This window comes from Rhinoderma darwinii, chromosome 2 (genome assembly GCF_050947455.1).
Source record: "Rhinoderma darwinii isolate aRhiDar2 chromosome 2, aRhiDar2.hap1, whole genome shotgun sequence".
NCBI classification, from domain to species: Eukaryota; Metazoa; Chordata; class Amphibia; order Anura; family Rhinodermatidae; genus Rhinoderma; species Rhinoderma darwinii.
In genome coordinates, this window is record NC_134688.1 from 234,028,672 (window position 1) to 234,053,833 (window position 25,162).

General features: G+C 44.2%; 1 protein-coding gene across 6 annotated transcripts in view; it reads right to left on the bottom strand.

Annotated features, from left to right (window-relative positions):
- TEX14 (testis expressed 14, intercellular bridge forming factor) overlaps positions 1 to 25,162 on the bottom strand; it is a 532,366-nt gene that overhangs the window by 14,053 nt on the left and 493,151 nt on the right. For 5 of the 6 annotated variants that reach the window (XM_075852942.1, XM_075852939.1, XM_075852943.1 and 2 more), the window contains 3 exons: positions 13,951 to 14,102; positions 12,235 to 12,334; positions 7,332 to 7,382 (listed from right to left, as the gene is read on the bottom strand). In XM_075852942.1, coding sequence (XP_075709057.1) covers positions 7,332 to 7,382; positions 12,235 to 12,334; positions 13,951 to 14,102 — 303 coding nt within the window. The remainder of the gene's footprint in view (positions 1 to 7,331; positions 7,383 to 12,234; positions 12,335 to 13,950; positions 14,103 to 25,162) is intronic. The other variant, XM_075852940.1, reaches the window with a different exon arrangement.

A 25,162-nucleotide genomic window follows, 5' to 3' on the forward strand; every position in this document is an offset into this window, starting at 1 on the left:
GGTGACCAGCAGGAGAGACACTGTCTACACGCTGGACTAATTATCCAGTTCACCGGTCACTTAAAATACTTTTTGATTACAAATATAAGTGCCAAAATATGATATTGTTACTGATAAAATAAATTATGAAGTACAGTATGTCATAACAGAGTAGAAGCTTCAAATGGAAATTGGACCAGAAACCACGGGTTGATACACTTCAATATTACAAACAGGTCAGTATGAAAGTAACATGCATTACAAGATGCTGACAAAAAAAACCCACAAACAATGAAAAAAAATGTTGACAATAATGTAATTATGATAAATACCATGATGGCTACTAGAGTTTCCAAGACAAAAATTCTGAACTCAAAGCCAAACATTCACTTTGCTTCGTAGGGCAACAATGGCCCCTTCGTTCTGTCAATTAACGGGTGTGTAATGATGGGGGTAGGGAAACAGACAAGTGAGCCCTAATCTACCCGCCACTCAGTCCCTGCCTACTTGCAACAACCCGCCCTAGGCGACGGGGTACAACTGGGCGACGGTCCCTACGCTCAATAAGTGCACGACAGACAAACAGACAAGGGCACACAGAAGCTAAGGGAAATGGGGCAGTTGCCTACGGCAACACCGTGAATAACAAGAGTGGTGAATGAGCCGAGTCAAACCAGGAGTGTACGAGGTACAAAACGCAGAGCAGGAGAGTAGTCAGTAAGCCAGGGTCATATGAAGCAGGGTCAAATGGTTCAAGAAGCTGCAGCAGGGCTAGGAAACCAAACAGAAGAATCACAAGCAAGGAGGAATAGGAAAGGCAGGTATAAATAGACAGAGGGCGGGAGCTAGCTCCGTCTGGCCAGGCTGTGATAGGCAGACATAGAAGCAGGTGCAGACTGATTACCTATGGGCGTATACACAGAAGCTGTGCCTGGCAGATCCTTAACAGGGTGTTCCAGCTCACCAATAAATATTAAAGTGGTTGATCAGCACAGAAAAATTACTTTTTAAATTGCTCACAATTCTGTACAAACATAAAAAAAGCTATACTCACCTCACCGATTGTCACGAAGCCAACACTGGGTGGCGAAAACCTACTGTATTGCCAATGATTTTGGTGTGGAGCTAATCCAGGGAGCGAGTCTGATGGGATTCCCAGGTATTCACTTTTTGACCTCTGTACTTGGATGCTAGGAATCCCCAGATCGATACCCCCATATAGTCTACGTTGGCAGCGGCTGACGTGAACAAAGCACTAAAACAGTGGGCAAATTACACTGTCAATTCTAGCAGAGAAAAGGACAGGTGGCAGTCGGTCACTGTGGTCAAAGTTCAGGCAGAGTCGGTAATGGTAAATTCAATAAGGTAATCCAGCAGAGAAACAAGCTAATGGCAAAAAACCTAATTGCTCAGGCCCAGAGCAGAGGGGGGATGGTACCTTATGTACCCAGGGTCAGCTGGGTGGATTGACACGTGCCTGCCGCTTTAGGTCTGGCTTATTTTGGATCTTTAGGACAAAGCGTCTTTTTTTGTTTTTTCATCATCGCACTCCAAGAGCCATAACGGTTTTATTTTTTTTTTGTTGATTTCACTGTATGAGGCTTGTTTTTTGCGGAAAGAGTTTTGTTTTTATTTTTATTTTTTTAATATAGAACCATTTTGGGGTTTATATAGATTATTGAGTAACTTCCATTAGCTTTTTTTTTAAGGAGGGGGTGGAAAAAAAACTGCCAGAGATTGCTTTTTTTAAAATTTACACCATTGCAGTGTAAATAACATGTTACCTTTATTCTACGGGTCAGTACAATTACGGCGATACCAAATATGTGCATTTTTTTTTTATCTTTTACTGCTTTAGCACAATAATAGCAAATTCATGGAAAAAAAACATTACGTGTATTTTTACTTTTTCTTAACACTTGCAAAGTTGAACGACTTTAAATGGAAAAAATTGTTTTATTTTTACTGTGGACACAGGCTTTTCTTTTAACGTTTTTATACTGCATATAATTATTTTTGAAGCCCTCCAAAGTGACTTACATTGTGCTGCGCGAAGGGGTTAATGCAGGTGGAGTCATCGCACGTACTAGTGGAAGACAGGGGACATGGAAGAGAGCGGCCGTGGGGGAGGCCGCAAGCTGAGTGGCCCAAAGGAGCAGTGCGCATCAACATGGGCAAAGAAGATGCAAACGAGAGGTAATTATGCGGCCAAGACACCGATACCCTGTTGTTCCTGTAAAGGATTTGCCAGACACAGGTTCTGTGTCGACGCCCGGAGTTAATCAGCCTTCATCAGCTCCAAGGCCTGCTAGAGTGACGCGATCTGTTACCACTCAGGCTAGCAGGCTGAGGAGAGGGAGAACCTATCACAGCCTGGGCTGACGGTTCTAGCTCCCGCCCTTGGTCTATTTATACCCTCACTTGCAGTTGTTCCTTGCCTGTGATTGTCTTGTTTCCTGGCTCTGCGTTTCCTGCTATTGTCCTGATTGACCGCTGTTTCATATTGACCCTGACCTGACTGACGATTCTCCTGATCTGATTTTGCTACTACGTACTCTCCTGGTTTGACTCGGCTCGTTCACTTTGCCTGTTGCTTACGGTGTTGCCGTGGGCAACTGCCCCAACTTCCCCCTTTGCTTCTGTGTGCCCTTGTCTTGTGTTGTCTGTCTTGCACCTATTGAGCGTAGGGACCGTCGCCCAGTTGTACGCCGTCGCTTAGGACGGGCCGTGCAAGTAGGCAGGGACTGAGTTGCGGGTAGACTAGGGCTCACCTGTCCGTCTCCCTACCCCAATTCATTACATAATCACAGGCCCTATACCTTTTCTACCCTGGTCCCTGACTCGACTATGGAACACCTCGAGGCCCTGGCTCAGCAAATGCAATGTCTCTCCCTACAGATCCACGACCTGGCTCAGAGGTTCAACCAGCGTGATGCTACCCAGGTAGTGCCCTTCACCTCACCTCTTGAACCCCACCTCAAGTTGCCAGACCGGTTCTCAGGGGACCGGAAGACTTCTTTCTCTTTTCGGCAGAGTTGTAGACTCTATTTCCAATTAAGGCCCCACTCCTCAGGTTCTGAGAGTCAGCTAGTGGGTATAATTAGGTCCCGGCTCCAGGATGGCCCCCAGGAATGGGACTTCTCCTGACGCCCCTGAACTTTCTTCTGTTGACCTTTTTTTTTCTGCTCTCGAGCTCATCTATGACGAGACTGACAAGACTGCCTTTGCCTAGAGTAAGCTAGTAACCTTACGTCAGGGGCAGAGAACCGTTGAGGAGTACTTTTCTGACTTTAGGAAGTGGTGTGTAGCTTCTCGGTGGAATGACCCTGCCTTGAGGTGCCAGTTTAGATTGGGTCTGTCGAACGCCCTGACAGACCTTTTAGCTAGCTATCCCACTTCAGACTCTCTAGATCAAGCTATGGCTTTAGCGGTACGTCTTGACCGACGTCTCAGGGAACGACGACTTGAACGTTCTGGTGCCTTTACCTCTGGCTCCACTATGATGGCTTCAGAGGTTCCGTTGCTTCGTTCTTCCACGGAGAACTCGGATGAACAGATGCAACTCGGGGCCTCCGTGTCTCCCCAACAACGTAGAGAGTTCTGCAGGAAGAATGGTCTCTGCTTCTACTGTGGGGATGACAAGCATCAATTGAACTCCTGTCCCAGGCGCAAGAATAAGCAGCCGGAAAGACTTCCGCGCCTAAGTGACCATCGGGGAGGTTGCTTGGGCGCACAGGTATTTCCCGTAAATATGAAGCCTAATAAAATCTTGCTTCCCTTTCAGGTCTCTTTTGATGGAAGGTTGCCACCGGCAGTGCCTTCGTGGATTCAGGGTCTGCTGCTAATATTATGTCTGTGGAATTTGCTATGTCTCTAGCTATGCCATTAATTGATTTGCCTAAACCTGTCCCGGTAGTGGGTATTGACGCCACTCCGCTTGCTAATGGCTATTTTATGCAGCATACCCCTGTTATTGAACTCATTGTGGGCTCCATTCATTTGGAGCAGTGTTCTGTGTAAGTGATGCATGGGTTATCGTCCGATTTGATTTTAGGCCTTCCTTGGTTGCAGATGCATAATCCCACTTTTAACTGGAATACTGGTGATCTTACTAAATGGGGTAATGAATGCATGACTTCATGTTTTTCTATTAATTTGGTTTCTCTCGTTGAGGAGGTGAACACTCTACATGAGCTTATTCAGGACTTCGCCTATGTCTTTTCTAAAAAGGCCTCCGAAGAGTTACCTCCTCATAGAGAGTACGATTGCGCAATCGATCTGGTACCAGGAGCTAAACTCCCTAAAGGTAGGATATTTAATCTCTCTTGTTCTGAACGTGAAGCCATGAGAGAATATATCCAGGAAAGCTTGGCCAAGGGTCACATTCGCCCCTCTACTTCTCCGGCAGGTGCATCGATTACCGTAATTTAAATAAAATCACTGTAAGGAATCAATATCCCCTTCCTTTGATTCCTGACCTCTTCAATCAGGATCAGGGGGCCCAATGGTTCTCTAAGTTTGATCTTCGGGGGGCTTATAACCTTATCCAGATCAGAGAAGGGGATGAGTGGAAGACTGTGTTTAACATACCCGAAGGTCATTTTGAATATCTCGTCATGCCCTTTGGGTTGTGTAATGCTCCCGCGGTCTTCCAGAATTTTGTAAATGAGATTTTAAGAGACTATCTGGGGGTATTTCTTGTAGCGTACCTTGATGATATGCTTGTGTTTTCCAAGGACTGGTCCTCCCACGTTGAGCATGTCAGGAAGGTGCTCCAGGCCCTTCGGGAAAACAAACTCTTTGCAAAAACCGAAAAATGTATCTTTGGGGTGCAGGAGATACCATTTTTGGGTCAAATCCTCACTCCTAACGAATTCCGCATGGACCCTGCCAAGGTTCAGGCTGTGGCAGAATGGGTCCGCCCTGTCTCCCTGAAGGCCTTACAGTGTTTCCTGGGGTTTGCTAATTATTACAGGACATTAATGGCTAACTTCTCGGTCATCGCTAAGCTTCTTACGGACCTCACTCGTAAAGGTGCTGATCTCCTCCACTGGACTCCGGAGGCGGTCCAGGCTTTTGAGATCCTTAAGAGGTGCTTTGTCTCTGCCCCAGTGCTGAATCAGCCAAACCAAATGGAGCCATTCATAGTGGAGGTTGACGCCTCCGAGCTGGGAGTGGGTGCTGTCTTGTCCCAGGGTACTAGGTCTCTCACCCATCTCTGTCCCTGTGCCTACTTCTCCAGGAAGTTCTCCTCCACTGAGAGAAACTATGAAGTTGGCAACCACAAACTCTTAGCCATTAAATGGGCATTTGAGGAGTGGTGTCACTCCCTGGAGGGGGCTAGGCACCAGGTAACGGGCCTTACCGACCACAAGAATCTGCGCGGAGGCTAAACCCGAGACCAGCTCGATGGGCGTTGTTTTTTACGAGATTCAACTTTGTGGTCACCTATAGGGCTGGGTCTAAAAATATTAAAGCTGGTGCTCTGTCGCGTAGCTTCATGGCCAGTCCTCCTCCTGAGGAGGATCCCGCTTGTATTTTGCCACCAGGTATAATCATATCCTCTGTGGATTCAGACTTAGTCTCCGAAATTGCGGCTGATCAAGGTTCTGCTCCCGAGAACCTTCCTGAGAACAAGCTGTTTGTTCTCCTGCAATTCCGGCTAAGGTTGCTCAAGGAGAATTATGACTCCGCAATATCTGGCCATCCATGCATCCTGGGTACCAAGCACCTCATTTCTAGAACCTATTGGTGGCCTGGGTTGCTTAAAGACGTTAAGGCCTATGTCGCCGCTTGTGAAATTTGTGCTAGGTCCAAGACTCCCAGGTCCCGACCTGCGGGCTTACTATGTTCTTTGCCCATTCCCCAGAGACCTTGGACCCATATCTCCATGGATTTTATCACCGATCTGCCTCCATCCCAAGGCAAGTCAGTGGTGTGGGTTGTAGTAGACCGCTTCAGTAAGATGTGCCACTTTGTACCCCTCAAGAAACTACCCAATGCCAAGACGTTAGCTACCTTGTTTGTCAAACACATCCTGCGTCTCCATGCGGCTCCTGTCAATATTGTTTCTGACAGAGGGGTACAATTTGTTTCATTGTTTTGGAGAGCTTTCTGTAAGAAGCTGGAGATTGATCTGTCCTTTTCCTCGGCCTTCCATCCTGAAACTAATGGCCAAACTGAGAAGACTAATCAGTCTCTAGAACAATACTTAAGGTGTTTTATCTCAGACTGTCAAAATGATTGGGTCTCCTTCATTCCACTCGCCAAATTTTCCCTTAATAACTGGGTCAGTAACTCGTCGGGGGTCTCCCCCTTCTGTAATTTTGGGTTTAATCCACGGTTCTCCTCCGTTTCACCTGGTGGTTCCAACAATCCCGAGGTAGATTTAGTTCATCGGGTACTGTGCACAGTCTGGGCCCAGGTTCAGAAGAACCTTGAGGCGTCCCAGAGAATCCAAAAGACTCAGGCAGATAAAAGACGTTCAACTAAGCCCCTGTTTGTGGTTGGGGATCTGGTGTGGCTGTCTTCTAAAAATTTGTGATCGATAGCAGCTCAATCCCGCATGTCAGAGACACGCAAGACCCGCTGTCACTGAACCCGTCAATCCTGCGGACCTGACGGGAAAAGGATTTAGCGAACGATACAGATGCTCTGTATAGAGAATACAGGACTGCTGTATCTCAAAAAGTAAAGATAGTTTTTAATAAATACTATTTATAAAGTTGCACCAATCACACTTATTGACCTTTTTATTATTTTAAAAAATGCCTTTAATCTATATAAATGTTTATTTTGCCAAAAATGCAGAAAAAAGCTGTTTCATTGCAGTTTTTACTTTTTTTTGTTACGGTCCTGGCGATACCAAATATGTGTGTAGATTTTATGTTTTGGAAATTATATTTTGTCAAGTTTATTATTTGTTAAAAGTGTGCATTTGTGTGTTTTTTTTACTGGTTTTATTTATTTATTTTTAATCCCATAGGGTTTTTTTTAAAACTTTTTTAAATTTAATGTATTGGCAAATATCTATATGCCAGTACATTAGCCTGTGTATTGATAGTACACAAGCAGTTGTCAGGGCATACCGAAGTATGCCCTAACAACAGGAAATATAGTCAGACAGCCCTCATTTTCCCTTTGAATGCCACAATCAGCTTTGATCGTGGCATTCATGGGGTTAATAATGGAGATAAAGGTTTCTCTTATCTCCGCAGTTAGATCGGGGCTGCGGCTGTGTATTACAGCTGTTAGCACTCTCAAGATGGTCTTGTTTGAATCAACATAAAAATAATACAAAATTTACTCATAATGATTTATTAATTACTATAAGCAAATTACATATCACTTACCAGTTTTGTTCAGTAGACACTGAGGTCCAGGCAATGCATCCTCATCAGATCCTAAAAGAAAAATATTAATAAATGATAGATTAGATAGATGATAGATAGATAGATAGATAGATAGATAGATAGATAGATAGATAGATAGATAGATAGATAGATAGATAGATAGATAGATAGATAGATAGATAGATAGATAGATAGATAGATGATAGATAGATAGATAGATAGATAGATAGATAGATAGATAGATAGATAGATAGATAGATAGATATTAGATAGATAGATAGATAGATAGATAGATAGATAGATAGATAGATAGATAGATAGATAGATAGATAGATAGATAGATAGATAGATAGATAGATATTAGATAGATAGATAGATGACTTTATTCATCCCCCACGGGGAAATTATTGTGTGACAGCATTATGTAATCACTTATAAAATTTGCTTGCCTATAGCAGAAACATCAGCAATACTTGTACTATCTATGTCTATAATACTAACGATTACCACATCCATCTTTCCCTGCTAACGATTTATTGTAGAGGCCTATGGCAGTTGGCATAAATGACTACCGATTGCGCTCCGTCACACAACGTAACTCTACAAATCTATGGCTAAAAGTGCTGCGGTGTGCCTTCAAAAAATAGATGTCATTCTTAATTATTGCTCTGAACCGAGATAATGTTCTTGTTTCAACCGCATCAGCAAAAGAGGAAAACTTACATCCCACTACCTGCCAGCTTTCTTAATAAATTTCTCTAGTTTGTTAGCACCTGCTTTCCTGACATTGTTCCCCCAGCAGATGGCACCATAAATAATGGTACCCGTAACAACCGACTCATAAAACATTGCCAGCATCTTGTTACACACCTGAAACTAGCACAGCTTCCGTACAAAGTAGAGTTGCGACATACCCTTTTTCTAGATCTTTTCTACATTTCTACCCCAATCAAGCTTCCGGTCAATATGGACACCTAAGTGCTTGTAATTGTCCACAGTCTCCACATTATACCCCCTATAATCACCAAAGTGATAAAACTTCTCCTACTGCCAAATAAATGATAATTTCTTTCGTCTTCCCACCATTTAAAATAAGACCGTTGGCTTCACTCCACTCAACAAAATACTCCGCCAACTGCCTATTGTCCTCTTTATTGCCATCCCGTACACATCGAATCACCACAGTGTCATCAGAAAACTTCTGAAGATGACAAGTTTGCGTACAATAATGGAAATCAGTTGTGTACAGGGCAAACAGGAAAGGCAACAGGACAGAACCCGACTCAATAAACTATTAGACACAGTTTCCAATGCGCACTGACTGAGGTCTCGCCTTCAGATAATCCATCATCCAGTTGATTATTGGTAACCTGATATTCATCACCACCAACTTAACCCGCAACCGATGTGGGCGTATGGTGTTAAACGCATTAGAGAAGTAAAAAAACATTACCTGTACTACTGCGCCACTCTGATCTAGACAGGAATATATTTTCTACAGAAGGTAAATCACTGCATCCTCAACTCCAGAGCCCCTTTGGTATGCAAAATGTAAATGAGCCTTATTACCCCCTACCAGAAACCAGATGCATCAGGACTATTCTCTCCAAGACCTTTATCATATCTGACGTCAGGTCGATTGGGCTGTAGTCACTTAAATCTAATAGCATCTGAACTTTCGGCATCGGAATCAGACATGACATCTTTCATAAAGTTGCCACCTTTTGTACACGCAGACTTATATTGAAAATGCTCTGCAACACCCCACTTAACTATTCTACACAACACTTTCGGCCAAATGCCATCTGGTCCCACAGTCTTACGTGATTTCAACTTCCTCATCTGCTCCCTTCCACCTACCAATACTAGTGACCTGTCCGTATCCCTTTCCAGACATTGATCATTACCTGTTTTCCTCTCATTCCCCCATCCAGATCACTAAACCTGATGGGGGATGTGTAGGTTATAGACCGAATCACAGATAATGGCCCACATTTACGAAGACTGGCATATGAGTTGGAGTGATATGGACCAAATGTAATAAAAGGGGCACACCTTTTAAAAAATTTGGCAAACTTGGGACTGTCATAAAATCTACGCCTGATAAGAGCAGGTGAAGATTTGTGCCAAAATTTGCACCATTTTATGTCTTTATTCTTAATAAATTTGTCTAAAACTATGTCTGCTTTGAGACCACCCCACTTTTCCTGTCATTTTTTAATTTGTGGCCGCATAGTAAACTGCATAGTAAATGTGGGCCAATGTGTGTTGAGTTCATCAATAGGTGTTGAATTCATCAATATGCCACTATCAATTATTAATTTTTTGGGGGAATATTTTTTTTTATTAAACTTCATTAAACTTTTTTTTTTGTGTCCCACTAGGGGACTTGAGGCAGCGATCTGTTAATTGATTTCATAAGGCTTTGGAACACACAGTATTCCAAAGCATTATTGCCTCTTAGTGTTACACTATTAAGTCATGCCTCAGGCATGGATTAAAAGGCAGATGCTACTGGCAGACCTTTGTTAGGCCCCCAGCTGCCATTGTAACTTATTGACGAGTCGCGTGACGCAGATGGGCTGTTAGAGGGAGCCCCCTCCTCTGACAGAGTGGTGCCCACTAAATTTTAACAAACTTAATAACAACCAGAGATCTGAATAAATTGCTTACAATTAATAATGTAAAAACCTGTATTTATATTTTTTATTTTGCTTGGACGCTTTATATTATTTATATTATTACCCTAGGTAAGGGCAGCATATTAAACGGATTGGTCCATCCTCCTATTAGCCATTGTGCCTTTTACCTAATAGGCGCAATCAAAGAATAGACTAGACTCAGGGTTATGTATTCATGAGGAGAGTGCTGCCAGGGCTGGCTTTAGGTTGGATGGCGCCCTGTGCGGGACTTTCTATTGCTGCCCTCCACATACCAAAAATTAACCACATATATAGACACGCACATACTGGAACATATACTGTATGCTGTACATACATAAAGTCAGATATTTACATAAGTAGGCAAATATATATACACACATTCTAGAATATATAATACATAAAGGTAAATATATAGACATAGAGACAAATGTATACACCCACACACAGGCACATAAATACACAGACAGGAAGATACAAGCACAAAGACACTTTTAAAGTGATCTTGGCTGCCATTAATATTATAATATTGAAGTCATGCCTACTAAAACAGTGTCCTCCCTGTGAAAATGCAGTACATTTATTCACACTGCCATGGCCACACGGTTTTGTCCTTCGGAGGGCTTGTGTGGGTGAGATTGGTAGTTGGCGAAAGCTGTATCTTTGGTCTCTAAATTACCAATCTTACCTTGCACCACTTCTGCTGTCACTTCTCACACCATTCTCGCTATTGATGAATATTACGAGACTGGCTAAATGACGCTGAGAGGAGGCACTGTTTATTTGCGGTGCATCATCTCTACAATAATTTAAAGCAGATCTGTCCGCTGAATATGCTGCCCTAGGTAAAGGCAGCATATTGCAGAGACAGGTCTGTCTTTCTATATGCCAAACCGGCACAAAAAAATATTGTGTCATTTGGCTAATAGTAGTGATCAAAGAATATACCAGACTCATTAATTTGTCTGGCATATTCATAAGGGGAGCTCTTCCAACAGCCTCTCATGGCGGAGATTGACGGCTGGCTGTTGTGTATCTACATACACAGCAGCCCATCAATTACTGTGAAGTGGATAAAGCACTCAGGGCAGGCCTTATTGCTGTGTGACCTGTGTGAATGCACAGCATGTAGGGGGCACCACTGGGCTCTGCCTCTGCTTTGTCCTCTGCTCTTGGTTACATACACGGAGGAAAAGACCAGAAGGCAGCAGGAGAAGAGGAGGCGGAAGCTCCACCCACAGATCGCCCCTGCAAGAAGCATGTGAGCCTGTCAAGAAGGAGAGATGGTAAGTGCATATGTGTGTATATGTATATGTTCCAGTATGTGTGTATATATGTCTCTGTGTTAATGTCTATATGTTTCTGTGTGTGTGTTTATATGTGCCTATAACATCTACTACATTATCTGTACTCGGAGCATTATCACTGTATTATCCGTGGTGTTACAGAGGACTGCAGGTTGTCATCTACTGCATTATCTGTACTGGGTATATATGTTCCTCTGTGGATATAGGTCTGTATGTGAATGTGTCTTTGTGCTTGTATCTTCCTGTCTGTGTATCACATACAGACCTATATCCAGTAAAGTAATTGCACACAACTCACTTGCTCCAGAGGGAGCCGGAAGGGCGAAACCCAGGGTCGTGCTATAGTGTTTGACGTGCCGAATGTGGTTTTATCATTTTGATATGCTTGGAAACTTTTTGTATCCTGTGAGTATGGAATAAACTAGCGTGGAGTGAACTTTATCCTGAAGGTGTTGCACTATATATCTTTTATTCCATACTGGAGATATAGGTTCTTATCCTGTCGGAGAATCTGTGTCAGTAGACCGATATTTCTTATGTGGAACTACAGGGCTAAGAAGAACCGAGAGCACACGAGCAGGATTTTGCTTTATTTCTTACGTAATAGTGAACTTACTATAATTCAATACTGACAGCTACAGTAAAATTCCTTTTATCTGGCACTTGTTTCCAGGACAGAACTGCAATATAATGTGGAATTTCACAAGAAAACTGATCTGAGACAATTAATTAGAAAATGTCTCTAACTTAAAAGCAAACTGATCGCAACATATTTGTATTAAAATTTAATTTTAGACTTTCTTCCCAAAGGCTGTGTAGCCTATGTTTTATAAGGTATGACCATCCAACAACTATCAGGTAACATTGATGCTGTATTAAAGGAATTTTACTGTTCTTACAGACCTTTAACCCAATAATCACATATTTCTAAGGCACCTGACTCACTGTTCTTGAAGGGAGCGTTACTTGCATTCTGATCTTTCATAGTGAATGTTTTTTCCTGATGTGAGCTGATGTTATAGTCTGTCGAGTCACACTGAAACATTTTAAAAAGGACATTTTGTTGAAATATACAACACACTCATATAAAATATTCCCTGAATCTCTCTTTAAATGCATTTTAGCACTTGCTGACAGTAAAATTGACATCTTCGTACTGATAACTTTGGTAAGGAATGTTGACATTCATGATTTTACAACAAAATGTGTGATAAAAAAAACTTTAGTAGTGAATACTGTTTGTGTTTCAAACCCAGTAAGCCTTTCCCTTCATGTTTGTGCGGTGTTTTTCCTCACTGACTTGTATGAAGGCAAATCCAGAATATAGAAAAGTGCACAGAGAGGAACAGGCGGTACCACAATCACAGTTTCTTAGCACTGCTTCTTAAAGGAAATCTGTTACCAGGTTCATGTTGCCCTATTTTAGGGCTGCACTTTCCATGGAGTCCTTGATATTCATGAGTTGCGGCTAGCCCTGCCGACCCACCACTGATTGGCAGCTTTCTCGCTATGCACATTATGGGGAAAAGGCTGTCAATCAGCGTCTGATGGGCGGGGCTAGCCACGGCTCATGAATATGAGCTGCATGAGAAAAACTGATTCTTACAAAAACTACTGTAGGTGACAAGTAAGTAATACAGCATTGGAATCAGGGTCAAGACGTATTAAACATAATCCAGCTTTATTTGGTAACACCTTTCTACACCGGACAGGTTTCATCATCAGACCATATATATCTATGGTCTGATGTAGACACCTGTCCGGTGTCGAAACGCGTCACCAAATAAAGCTGAATTATGTTTAATACGTCTTGACTTCTTGAATCTGATGATGAAGTGGAACTACCAAGCTTCCGTTTTTTTCTTAAATTCAATTCAATACTAAGCGGTGGTGTCATGCTGATCTACCAGCCAGTAAGCAGCTGCAATTTCATCACTCTCACGCAACTGTATGTCGCACAACTAGCTAAGATGAGAGTATTTCCTACATCTGTGTTTGTCATTACCATTGTTATTGGGAATTCTTCACCATGAGGTGCTTTTTTTAAAAATTTCTTACAAAATTATACAATGGTAGTAGATAGAGAATGGACATATGACACTTAGATACATGTGCTTTGCTCTCCCCGGACCACAGTATCACTGAAACCCAAAATTAAAGGGAATAAAGGCCTCCTGAAAAAAGGTATAACACTGCTGAGCTTAAATGGGGTTGTCCGCTTTAGTAATAGAATAATCTGTAATCTGCAGGAGAACCCGGAAGCAAGTATTCAATTTACCTGCAGAACCATCACAGGGGAAATTAAGCATTACACAATTGTCATTAAAATCAAGGGCCATTTCAGTGTTTCTGCCTGGTTCCTCCAAAGGCAAAGACGCTCTTTGTAGCTACTCTCCACCCTGGCTAATTAATGATGTTCCCAAGCAAGAGACACACTCTATTAACTCAGAATGCCATAATAGGCTATTTGACAATGAGTTTTCTAATTCGGACAACCCTTGAAATATAGGCGGATCAGAAATCTAGACACACTGGGACAAATTTATGAATATATATAGTGTACCACCACACAGTTTTGCCATTCTGAAAGACAGGTCTACTGTACACAGTATTCCTCAAAGATTTTTATTTTTATTTATAGAAGACTGTTACCATAGCAGACAAAAAGCATTCTGGGGTTTTTCTTGAAACATTTTTGTTTGATGACAGAGATGCAAAACTTCTCTCGTCAGAAGTATTGGGGCTTTTGAGCTGGTTTTCTAGAAATGATCTTCTTTTAGATGTAGCACCCAACATCAGCTTTCCTGTAATGTAAATACATTTATCTAGTTAGCACAAATGAAAATGAACATAAATGGTAAGTCACACAAATAGTTTTGCTCTATTGAAAGAGGCAACTTAACCAGGACATGGCCGGGAGGCAGCGAGAGCCAAGTACGCTAGAATGGGGTTTAGGGGGCCCCTGTACTGGAGATAGGTGCGGGTCCCAGATGTGGGACCCGGATCTATCAGACTTTTATGGCATATCCTGTGGGTATGTCATAAATGTCCAAGATGGGAAAACCCCTTTAATTAATTCCCCCCTTTGTTTTAACTCTTTACCATATCCAAGGCCACTGTTTGCTTCAGTGAATGAAACACTCATATTTAGGAGCTAAAGATTCTACCTGACCTAATCCTGCTTGCATAAATCAAGATTTATTAGTGTGTTAGTCTAGGCCATAACTTTTATTCCCACTAGGATCTCAACAGAAAAAACATGATGATGCCTAGGCCTCACCATTGGTCGTAGGCCATGCCAAACGTTTTAAACGGTTATTCCTATCTCGTCACTTATTTTTATTTTTTCGGCCAGCTGAAATTTATAAATAAAAACGGAACCTACTGGTGTGGTCAATTCAATTTCTTACCATGATTTGTGGTCTTCTAGTGCTTTTGGCCAATCCACGTTCCCACAATCAGTACCATTTTTTGGCAGTACAATCCCCCTGTCACTCACTCCAATATGCATGTCCTGATCCGTGGGTATGTGGACCCACTAGAACGCGCCGCTGTAGCGGAGTAGCAGCTGGCCAAACAACAGTCCTAGTACAAGAGTACCTTTGATAGTCCAAACAGTAGCGGAGGCTGAGGCACAGATGTACTTGCAGGCAGATGACACCAGACGTGGTGTATAACAGCAGGCGTGACAGATGACACAACACGACTCCAACACTCTAAGGCAAGAACAAATGTAGCACAGGATACAGATAGTAGGGCACGGGAACAGGATAACACGAAGAGACCATTTGCTAAGACTAACATGGGTAAACACAGCAAAGCTCAGGCAATGAGTGAAAGTCAGAGCCCTTCTTTTAGTCCAGGGTGATCATGGGCTAATTACAGATTTTACACATGTGTGCATACTGGTCCTTTAAGGCCGGGCGCGAGCGCCCATACCCTACGGGAACCAGTGCAGAGATGCGGAGGTCAGTGCTGGCGTCTCTCAGGAGGGAGATGTCGCCCGGCACTCACTCGTCCAAGGCTGCAGCCATCGAGGGGTAAGTTAGAACGGCGATACGCGGCTGTGGACATTACAGTATCCCCCCTCTTACACCCCTTCTTCTTTGGACCAGATCGATAGAGGAACTTCTTAATGAGGGTAGGAGCAATGAGGTTTTCTTCTGGCACCCAGGACCTCTCCTCTGGACCAAACCCCTTCCAATCCACCAAATAAACAGTTCTTACTCCTATTTTTTAGAAGACCAGGATCTCCTTAACCTCAAACACATCGGCAGAACCCCTGGGAGCAACTGCAGGACTAGGAGTCTAGAGTAGCAGTTCAGGACCACAAACTTGAGGAGAAACACGTGAAAGGAGTTAGGGATCCGAAGCTTATAAAGACAGGGTTAATTTGCTGCAGGATCTCAAAGGGTCTGAGGAACCTGGGAGCAAATTTGTATGACGGCATCTTCAGCCGGATATTCCTTGAGGACAGCCAGACTTTGGTACCTGGAAGATAAAGAGGCGGCTCTCTTCTTCTAGCATCTGCTTTTCGCTTCATGCGATCGACTGCCTGCAAAATAAAGGACCGGGTTTGCTGCCAGACCTGTAGGAATTCTCAAAATGCAGAGTCAGCTGCGGGTAACTGGGATGTAGCCAGAACAGGAAGAGGAAATCATGGATGTTGGCCGTACACAATGTAGAATGGTGTGGAAGTAGTGGACTCACTTGTGTGGTTGTTGTACGAGAATTCGGCACATCGGAAGAAGGTGTACCCAGTCATCATGCTGCATGGAGATGAAGTGGCGAAGATAATTTTCCATGATTTGGTTAATCCTCTCGACCTGGCCATTGGACTGGGGATGATAGGCTGAGGAAATGTCCAACTTCACGTCTAGGAGTTTACAGAGGGCTCTTCCGAATTTCAAGCTGAACTGAACCCCCCGATCAGACACGATATGAAGAGGCAAGCCATGAAAACGGAAGATGTGATGGATGAAGAGGTTAGCCAGTCAAGGAGCAGAGGATAGGCCGGTTAGCGGGATAAAATGAGTCATCTTCAAGAACTGGTCCACCACTACCTAAACCGCATTGCATCCTGCAGAGGAAGGAAGGTCTGTGACAAAGCCCATTACTATATGCTGCCAGGGAGCATTGGGCACAGGCAGAGGTTGGAGCAGACTGGCAAGCTTGGAGTGAGCAACTTTGTTGGAAGTACACAGTGCAGGATGAGACAAAGTCCACAATATCTGTGGGCAGCGTGGGCCACCGGAAATGACGGGCAATTAGATCTCGGGTTTTACGAGCACCCACGTGCCCAGCCAGTTTGGAGTGGTGCCCCCAGCGAAGGATTCTCCTCCTGTCTGTCAACCTAACAAAAGTCCTCCCTGGAGGGATGTCTCTAACTTGCAGAGGATTAGCAGAAATAATACAGGATGGGTCAATGATACTTTGCAGAGACTCCACGGTGTCCTCTGTTTCAAACGACCTGGACAGGGCATCGGCCCTCACATTTTTGTCAGCGGGACAGTAGTGGAGCACAAATTGGAACCGGGTGAAGAACAGCGTTCACCTGACTTGACGGGGATTCAGCTGTTGGGCCGACTGGAGATAGGTGAGGTTCTTGTGGTCACTATATATCAGGATGGGGTGAGCTGCACCCTCTAGTAGATGTCTTCACTTCTCCAGAGCCAACTTGACGGCCAGTAACTTCCGATCCCCAATAGAGTAAATGCGCTCAGCGGGAGAAAAAAGTCTAGAGTAATAACCACATACCACTGCCTTCCCTTTGGAACCTCTCAACTGTACCAACAGAGGAGGCGTCCACCTCCAATGAATACTGTAGAGACTCGTCAGGGGTTGAGGCTGACGTGAAGGCTATTGAATGCAGATTCTGCCTCTGGAGTCCACACCTTGGCGTTCATACCTTTTTTGGTGAGGGTAGAGATGGGAGCCGTCAGTGAAGAGAAGTTTGGGATAAACTGCCTGTAGAAGTTGTCGAATCCCAAAAAACGCTGTATGGACTTCAGGCCTTGAGGACGTGGTCATTATAGGACGGACTTTACCTTCTCAGGATCCATCTGAAGGCCTTGACCCGAGAAGATGTAGCCCAGGAAGAGTAGAGAATTCTTCTAAAAATGCACTTCTCCAGCTTGGCATGCAGTCAATTCTCCCTTAATCGCAGCAGAACTTGATGGACATGCCTCCGATGAGTCGTCGGATTTGGAGAGAAAATCAAAATATCATCGAGATGGACCACAACACAGACATAGAGGAGATCTCAGAAGATATCATTGACGAATTCTTGGAAGAACGCGGGAGCGTTACACTGACCGAAGGGCATTACCACGTATTCATAGTGCCCGTCTCGAGTATTGAATGCCGTCTTCCATTCGTCACTCCGGCAGATCCGAATCAAATTGTAAGACCCACGCAAGTCTAGTTTAAAAAAAATCTTGGCTTCTCGTATGCGGTCAAATAGTTCGGAAATCAGTGGCAACGGATATTTGTTCTTGACCGTGATTTGATTGAGACGACGGTAGACAATGCAAGGTCGAAGAGATCCGGTTTTTTTCTTGACAAAGAAGAACCCGGCCCCGGCCAGAGAGGAGGATGTTTGTATGAAACCCCTGTCCAGATTCTCCTTAATATAGACCGACATGGACTGAGTCTCTAGCAAGGAGAGAGGGTATACCCATCCACGGGGAGGGGACGCATTTGGAACCAGTTCAATTGGACAGTCATAAGCCCGGTGTTGGGGAAGTGCCTCAGCCTCCTTCTTGATGAAGACATCCGCAAACTGAGAGAAAAGAGGAGGTAATCTTGCCAATGACTGAGGCAGAGGAGGCTGGACCGGATGGATCTGTAACAGACAGCGGTTGGGACATTTGGAGCCCAATTGGAGAACCTCTCTGGAATTCCAGTACAGGACTGGGGCATGTAACCGGAGCCAAGGCAGGCCGAGTAGGACAAATTGGAGCTTCAGCGGCTTGGTTTCAGATACGATCGGGTCAGGCAGAGGCAGTCCATTTACTGAGACAACAGCCAAAGACGTCTTCAGGGGGATCGTGTGCAACTGGAGATGATCCACTATGTCTTTTTGGATGAAGTTTGCCGCGGACCCAGAGTCCAGATAGGCAGAGACCCAATGCAACCCTATGTATGGCCACGGGGAAGGATAGTTTAGAAGATAATTTTTTATTCAGCGCCGTTTCACCTAGTGTTGTCTCTCCAACCAATCCTAGGCACTGGAGTTTTTGGCTTCTGGGGACAGAAATGCGCAACATGGCCTCCGAGGCCGCAATACAGACAAGGTCCCGAAGTGTGTCTGCATTGCTTCTCATGGGCTGACAATTTGAGCCGGTCCACCTGCATAGGCTCCTCTGGTGGAACAACTGGTGAGGGCAACAGGGATTGCTGGAAAGTAGGAGTCAGCCTGGGGAATCTTCTCTCCCGACTAACCTCTTGGGATCGCTCATGGATCCTCATGTCAATCCGGGTGGCAAGAAGAATGAGGTCATCCCGGGTAGGTGGTAGATCATGAGTGGCAAGCTCGTCTTTAATCTCGGAAGGCAGTCCCTGCTAGAATGTAGCCACCAAAGTCTCGTTGTTCCAGGACAGCTCTGCTGCCAGGGTGCGGAACTGAATGGCGTACTCGCCCACATAAATGTCTCCCTGGCGAAGGGTCAGCAGAGATGCAGCTGAAGATGAGATTAGTCCAGGTTCCTCAAATACCGTGCGAAAAGTCTGTAGGAAACACTGGAAGTCACAGGTCTCTGGTCCCTGACGTTCCCAGATAGGATTCGCCCATGCTAGGGCCTTGCCAGTAAGGAGAGAGATAATGAAAGTGATCCTTGCTCCATCGGAAGGGAATGCTCTGGCATGTAGACTGAAGTGGATCTGGCACTGGTACAGAAATCCCATGCAGGTACTCGCGTCTCGGTCGTAGCGAGGAGGTAGTGGCAGCGAGAATCGGGAGTCAGCACCGGTACTGACAGGAGGTGTAGTAGGAGGAACAGCCGGAGCAACAGGAACAGGTGCCGTGATGGCTGCAGCTTGCGCATCCAATTGCTGTGCAATGGAGTTCACTGTCAGGAGGAGTATATCTTGTTGTGACCGAAGGTCTCGCAGGTCTGCCTGCATAGCTTGTGACGTCACCATGGTCTTGGGTTGACCAGCGGGGTCCATGGCCTGACCGTATTGTCACGATCCGTGGGTATGTGGACCCACTAGGCTGCACCACCACAGCGGGCTAGCAGCTGGCCAAACTGATAGTCCAGACAGTAGTGGAGGCTGAGGCACAGATGAACTTGCAGGCAGGTGACACAAGACGTGGTGTATAACAGCAGGCGTGACAGATGACACAACACGACTCCAACACACTAAGGCACAGGAACAAATGTAGCACGGGATACAGGTAGCAGGGCACGGGAACAACAGGAACAGGATGACACTAAGGGACCATTTGCTAAGACTAACATGGGTAAACACAACACAATGCTCAGGCAGTGAGTGAAAGGGCAGAGCCCTTCTTTTAGTCCAGGGTGATCATGGGCTAATTACAGATTTTACACATGTGTGTGTACTGGCCCTTTAAGGCTGGGCGCGAGCACCCTACGGGAACCAGTGCAGAGATGCAGAAGTTAGTGCCGGCATCTCTCAGGAGGGAGATGCAGCCCGGCACTCACTCGTCCATGGCCGCGGCCGTCGAGAGGTAAGTTACGACGGTCCGCGGCTCTGGACGTTACAATGCACACTACCGATGCTTCAGAATAAAAAGACACTGCCTACTCGTGACAATCAGCATGGTAAGTGTGGTTGCCACAACCCCAACCATCTCACCAAACCCCCCCCCCCCCCCACGGTAAAAGCTCTGATAAGTAGTTAAAGAACTACTGCGCATTCTCAAGAGCCGTCCTATAGACTCCAGTGAGGTGGCTCGGTTAGGAGCTACTGTAAAGTGATGTAGGAACGGTGCAAGCGCGGCAGTGGTATTAACCATAGGCAGCTGCCAAACAATCAAGAGGAGCCTTGTTGGAGAGGAATATACATCTGAATAATGGTACATTTTTTAAAAATAAATGAACTTGCTAAAGTAAATATATTTACATTATCTATCATATTAACTAGGATTACTGAGATGGGAATTTCCCTTAAAAAAATTACCTCACTGTTTGTTAAAATTTGTCCCCTAAACATAGTATAACATTAAAATAAGCACAAAAGGACTCAGTTATACTGCTAAACCAAAGGTTGGTGCAACAATAGAAAGACATGTGAAGATTATAATCTAACTGCCTTTCCAGTTGAGCCCCACCAACAATGGGGGGCACCTCACCAGTGAGGCCCGCCTCACAGTTAAGGCCCTTTTACACCGGCCAATTATGAGGCAACCGAGCGTTCACAGAATACTCGTTCCCGATAATCGCCCTGTGTAAACAGAGCAACGATCAGCAGATGGACGAGCAAATACTCGTTCATCGGCTGATTGCATAGCTTTAAATAACAGAACTATTATCGTTGTCGGCAGCACATCTCCCTGTATAAACAGTCAGACGTGCTGCCGACATGATAGAAATATATAAGGACAAGCGATCGGAGTAATGATACTAGGTCCTTGTGAAAGGAGCAAACGAGAGCCAATCAACGAGCTGTCTCGTTGAGCGGCGCTCGTTTACACGGCCCAGGACTGTCATTAGCCCCTTCCCGACATTTGCCGTAAATGTACGTCATGGAAAGCATTGACTTCTCGCAAAATGCCGTACATTTACGGCAAATGTTTGGCACCGGCTCAGAAGCTGAGTCGGTGCCATCATCGTCGGATCTCAGCTGTATCTTACAGCTGACATCCGACTGTAACGGCGGGACCGAAATTAGCTTCGATCCCCGCCATTAACCCCTTAAGTGCAGCGCTCAAACGCGATCGCTGCACTTAAGGTGTTTGCAGCTCATCGGATCCCCAGCAATGAAATTGCCGGGGTTCCGGTGGCTGCAATGGCAACCGGAGGCCTAATACTGGCCTCCCGGTCTGCCTTGAACCGAAGCCGGTCAAGATCCGCCCCGGCGGCGGAGGAGCCTGATCGGCTTCCGTAGCTGCCGGCAAGATGGTGCCGGGTCAGGAGCAGATCCGGCGTCATCAGCGGTGGAAGTCAGCTGTACTGTACAGCTGACATCCACCTGTAACGGCAGGAACCGGAGCTAGCTCCGATCCCTGCCATTAACCCCTTCGATGCAGCAATCGCAAGCGATTGCTGCATCGTAGCGGTTACTAGCAGATCGCCAGCCCCGACAGGCAATCGGGACTGGCGACTGCTGTTATGGCTACAGGAGACACAATGGTCTCCTGCTCTGCCATTACGGAAGCCGATTAGGCCCCGCCAGGAGGCGAAGCCTAATCGGCTTGCTGTCAGTGAATGACTGACAGATCTAATACATTGCACTACATAGGTAGTGCAATGTATTAGAAAAAAAAATATCTGACCGTTGGACCTTCAAGTCCCCTAGTGGGACTTGAAGAAAAGTGTAAAAAAAGTATAAAAAAGTGTAAAAAAAAGTGCAAAAAATAAAAGTTTGAAAACAATAAAAGTTTCAAGTAATCAAATAAAACAAAACACAATCCCCCTTTTACTCTTATCAAGTCCTTTATTATTGAAAAATAATAATAAACCATATGTATTTGGTATCGCCGCGACCGTAACGACCTGAGGTATCAAAATATTATATTATTTATTGCACGCGGTGAACAGCATAAAAAAAACGTAAAAAACTTTACCAGAGTTTCTGTTTTTTGGTCACTTTGCCCTACAAATATTAGAATAAAAAGTGATCAAAAAGTCGCATGTATCCAAAAATGGTACCTATAAAAACGATAGCTCGTCCAGCAAAAAACAAGCCCTCATACACCTCCGTCGACAAAAATATTAAAAAGTTATGGTTCTCACAACTTGGCGACAGAAAAAATACATTCTTTTTACAAAAGTAATTTTATTGTGCAAAAAGTTGTAAAACATAAAAAAAGTGCTATAAATTAGGTATCGCCGGAATCGTACTGACCCGCAGAATAAAGTTAACATGTAGTTTATAACGCATGGTGAACGCTGTATAAAAAAAAAACGAAAAAATCTGTGCCAGAATTGCGTTTTTTTGTTTACCTGGCATCCCAAAAAATAGGATAAAAGGTGATCAAAAAGTCACATGTACCCCAAAATGGTACCAATAATAACTACAGCTCGTCCCGCAACAAACCAGCCCTCATACCGCTACGTCTATGAAAAATAAAATTAGTTATGGCTCCAATAAGTCAGGAAATAAAAAAATATGCAGTTGTGCAGCCCGAGGGGAACATTTCTTCTGTTTCAAGAGGCGATTTATCAAGGACCTAAAATTAGGAAACCAGGAAGGGGAGAGCCCAAACATATCTGCTGGAAGCGACGGTGCCCGTATTATACCAGGACAACACTTTCCCAGCAAAATTCCCCAAACTACAAAGGTGCGGAGTGCGGACCAAAATGGGGATAAGAAATGACACCATTTATCAGTGCGACACCGGCCTGTGCAGAAAGGATTGCTTCACAGCGTAACACACAGCTATGGATTATTTTTTATTTTTTTATACCACCTGACTATGCCCCTTATATACTCCGCCCCGCTTACATGTACCCCCACATTATAAATGGAAACACCAGCAATACTCAAACAAATATAGTACCAAGCAAAATCCGCTCTCCAAAAGCCAAATGGTGCTCCCTCGGCTCTGAACCCTACAGCGTCCCCAAACAGCAGTTTCCTTCAACATATATGGCATCGTCATACCCCGGAGAACCCTTTTAACAATTTTTGGGGTGTTTGTCTCCAGCGTCATAAGCTTGGCATGACATATTTGCCACTGAATGGCATATCTAGGGAAAAATATAAATTTTTAATTTGCACTATCCGCAGCGCATTCATTTATGGAAATGACCTGTGGGGTGAAAATGCTCACTACACCCCTTAATAAATGCCTTGAGGGGTGCAGTTTCCATAGTGGGGGTCACTTATCAGGGGTTTCTTTTTATTATTTCACATCTGAGCCTCTGCAGTTGTGAACCAATACTTTGTAAATCGCCAAATTAGGCCTCCACTCCGCATGGTACTCTTCACTTCTGAGCCCTGTCATATGTCCAGGCAAAAGATTAGGGCCACATGTAGGGTGTTTCTAAAACCGGGAAACACCGCATAATAATTAGAGAGCTGTCTTGTTATGGTGGCACAAACCGGCGCACCACATATTGGCATATCTATGGAAAAAAAAACTATTTTCACTCTGCAACATCGAGTGAACACTAATTTCTACAAAACACCTGCAGGGTTAAAATGCTTACTACACCCCTTGGTAAATGCATTGAGGGGTGTAGTTTCCAAAATGGGGTCACTTCTGGGGGGTTTCCACTGTTTTGGGCCCACAGGCGCCCAGAAACCAATCCAGCAACATCTGCACTCCAAATGGCGGTCCTTCCCTTCTGAGCCCTGCTGTTTGCCCAAACAGCAGTTTATGACCACATATGGGGTATTGCCGTACTCGGGAGAAATTGCTTTACAAATGTTGGGTTCTTTTTTTCCTTTATTTGTTGAGAAAATGAAAAAATTTGCGCTAAAGCTACGTCTTATTGAAGAAAAAGGACTGTTTTTATTTTCACTGCCTAATTCTAATAAATTCTATGAAACATCTGTGGGGTCAAAATGCTCACTACACCCCTAGATGAATTCCTCAAGAGGTGTAGTTTCCTAAATGGAGTCCCTTTTTGGGCATTTTCATTGTTTTGTCCCCTCAGGGGCTTTGCAAATGTGACATGGCCTCCGCAAATCATTCCTGCTAAATGTGATCTCAAAAAGCCAAATAGTGCTCTTTCCCTTCTAAGCCCTGCCGTGTGTCCAAACAGACGTTTATTAACACATGTCGGGTACTGTTTTACTCGGGAGAAGTTGCTTTACAAATTTTGTGGTGCTTTTTCTCCTTCAGTCCTTCTGGAAATGAGAAAAAATTAGCTAAATCTAGATTTTTTTTGAAAAAATGTAGATTATTATTTTCAGGGCCTACTTCCAATAATTTCTGCAAAAAAACTGTGGGGTCAAATCGCTCACTATACCCCTAGATAATTTCCTCAATGGGTGTAGTCTCCAAAATGGGGTCACTTGTGGGGGTTTCCACTGTTTTGTCCCCTCAAGGGCTTTGTAAATGTGACATGGCCTCCGCAAACCATTCCTGCTAAATGTGAACTCCAAAAGCCAAATAGCGCTCTTTCCCTTCTCAGCCACGCCGTGTCTCCAAACAACCGTTTTTTACCACATGTGAGGTATTGTTTTACTCGGGAGAAATTTATTTACAAATTTTATGGTGCTTTTTCTCCTTTAGTCCTTGTGGAAATGAAAAAAAATTAGCTAAACCTACATTTTTTTTGAAAAAATTTAGATTTTCATTTTCACAGCCTACTTGCAAAAATTTCTGCAAAAAACCTGTGGGGTCAAAATGCTCACTATACCCCTAGATAATTTCCTCAAGGGGTATAGTTTCCAAAATGGGGTCACTTGTTGGGGGTTTCCACTGTTTTGTCACCTCAGGGGCTTTGTAAATGTGACATTGCCTCCGCAAACCATTCCTGCTAAATGTGAACTTCAAAAGCCAAATAGCGCTCTTTCCCTTCTCAGCCACGCCGTGTCTCCAAACAACCGTTTATTACCACATGTGGGGTATTGTTTTACTCGGGAGAAATTGCTTTACAAATTTTGCGGTGCTCTTTCTCCTTTAGTCCTTGTGGAAATGAGAAAAAAAATCGCTAAACCTACATTTTCTTTGAAGAAATGTTGATTTTAATTTTCACGGCCTACTTCCAATAATTTCTGTAAA